The sequence below is a fragment of the Macaca fascicularis genome, chromosome 14 (genome assembly GCF_037993035.2).
Source record: "Macaca fascicularis isolate 582-1 chromosome 14, T2T-MFA8v1.1".
In the NCBI taxonomy this organism is placed as follows: Eukaryota; Metazoa; Chordata; class Mammalia; order Primates; family Cercopithecidae; genus Macaca; species Macaca fascicularis.
Window position 1 is genome coordinate 58,011,010 of NC_088388.1, and position 2,078 is coordinate 58,013,087.

Below are 2,078 nucleotides of genomic sequence, written 5' to 3' on the forward strand. Positions count from 1 at the left end.
AAATTAAACATCCAATACAAGTTGAGTGTGTTAAGTTAAAAAAAAAAAAAAAGATTTTTCTGAGTATTCCTGACCTTACATCAGTGAACATTTATGTTTTTAAGTCTTACATGAGATATTGTGTGTGAAAGCATTTTCTTCCCAAATTTACATGAGTACCTACATTGTTATATATTTTTATTAAATAGATATTGTAAAAATAAATGTGCAATTATAGCATTTAATCCCATTATAATACTCATTTGTTTTTCTTTCAGTGGGCACTATTCCCAATATAGATGGGCACTGGAAACAACACCGCTATGGTAGAGTTTACTCTTTTGGGGTTATCTGAGCATACCGCACTATGTGCTATTTTATTTCTTGTGTTTCTGAGAATTTATGTTGTCACCTTAATGGGTAATATCAGCATAATCATGTTGATCAGAAGAAGTCATCATCTTCATACACCCATGTACCTTTTCCTCTGCCATTTGGCCTTTGTAGACATTGGGTACTCCTCATCAGTCACACCTATCATGCTCATGAGCTTCCTAAGGAAAGAAACCTCTCTCCCTGTTGCTGGTTGTGTGGCCCAGCTCTGTTCTGTACTGACGTTTGGTACAGCTGAATGCTTCCTGCTGGCTGTCATGGCCTATGATCGCTATGTGGCCATCTGCTCGCCCCTGCTCTACTCTACCCGCATGTCCCCCAGAGGCTGCATCATCTTAGTGGGCATGTCCTACCTGGGTGGATGTATGAATGCTTGGACATTCATTGGCTGCTTATAAAGACTGTCTTTCTGTGGGCCAAATAAAGTCAATCACTTTTTCTGTGACTATTCACCACTTTTGAAGCTTGCTTTTTCCCATGATTTTACTGTTGAAATAATTCCAGCTATCTCTTCTGGATCTATCATTGTGGCCACTGTGTGTGTCATAGCCATCTCCTACATCTATATCCTCATCACCATCCTGAAGATGCGCTCCACCGAGGGCCGCCACAAGGCCTTCTCCACCTGCACCTCCCACCTCACTGCAGTCACTCTGTTCTATGGGACCATTACCTTCATTTATGTGATGCCCAAGTCCAGCTACTCAACTGACCAGAACAAGGTGGTGTCTGTGTTCTACACGGTAGTGATTCCCATATTGAACCCCCTGATCTGCAGCCTCAGGAACAAGGAGATTAAGGGGGCTCTGAAGAGGGAGCTTAGAATAAAAATATTTCCTTGATGAAACTAGTTTGAAGAATTTGATATATTAATATTCTATATATAATAATAATAAGACACTGAGTGTTTGTGGTCAAAATATATCTGTCCATAGACCATCACCCAGTGTGGAGCTTTTTAGTCAATCATGAGGGTAGATTTTCAGATAGAATAGGAAATTGGAAGTCCATCTTGCTTTACCTTTAATAAAATTGAATTACATTTATAATTGAGAATGCAAATAATTTCACATGAAAAAATGCTTTATCTGTTGAAAATCCTTTAAAAATTTTATTCTGATTTTTTCAAGAGTTGTTTTCTGCGATAAGTTAAGGCATACCTTTAAATCATCAGACCCCGGTGTGTGATGTTCCCCTTAATGGGTGCAGCTCACCAACATGGCACATGTTTACATATGTAACAAACCTGCACGTTGTGCACATGTACCCTAGAACATAAAGTATAACAAAAAATAAAAAAAGAAAGAAAACGTTGGAAAAAAAAACCCTTCAGACTGTGGCCATTTTCAACATCAGCTTATCCTGAGATACATGCCTGATAGCTATAGTTGTTACTGAGTACATTGTGTGAGAAAATGACAAAGGAACCATAGTAACATTGCTGGAGATGTTCTTCTTCCAGAAAGGTTGCCTGCTGAGAATGAGCTTGGTAGACCCACAACAATCTGGTCTGTGTTTCTATTCTCTGTCTCCAGCATGGTTATAGGGGTCCCAGAGAAGAACCTGTTAGATGCCCCTGACTAGCCTATGAATTTATCTGTCAGATCAAAACAAGTGACTTCTGTGTGAACGAGAAGGGTTTCTGAACTCCTTAGAGACTGAGTGGAAAAAAAATCAGGCAATAACTTCCCAGAGGAGAATCTAGC

The 2,078-nt window shown here is 39.3% G+C and overlaps 1 protein-coding gene across 1 annotated transcript; it reads left to right on the forward strand.

The window, feature by feature from the left end:
- Positions 1-278: 278 nt before the first annotated feature.
- OR5P3 (olfactory receptor family 5 subfamily P member 3) lies at positions 279-1,659 on the forward strand. Its single transcript, XM_015435273.3, is given in 1 exon segment — positions 279-1,659. A coding segment is annotated over 1 exon segment (936 nt). The 3' UTR covers positions 1,215-1,659.
- Positions 1,660-2,078: the final 419 nt, after the last annotated feature.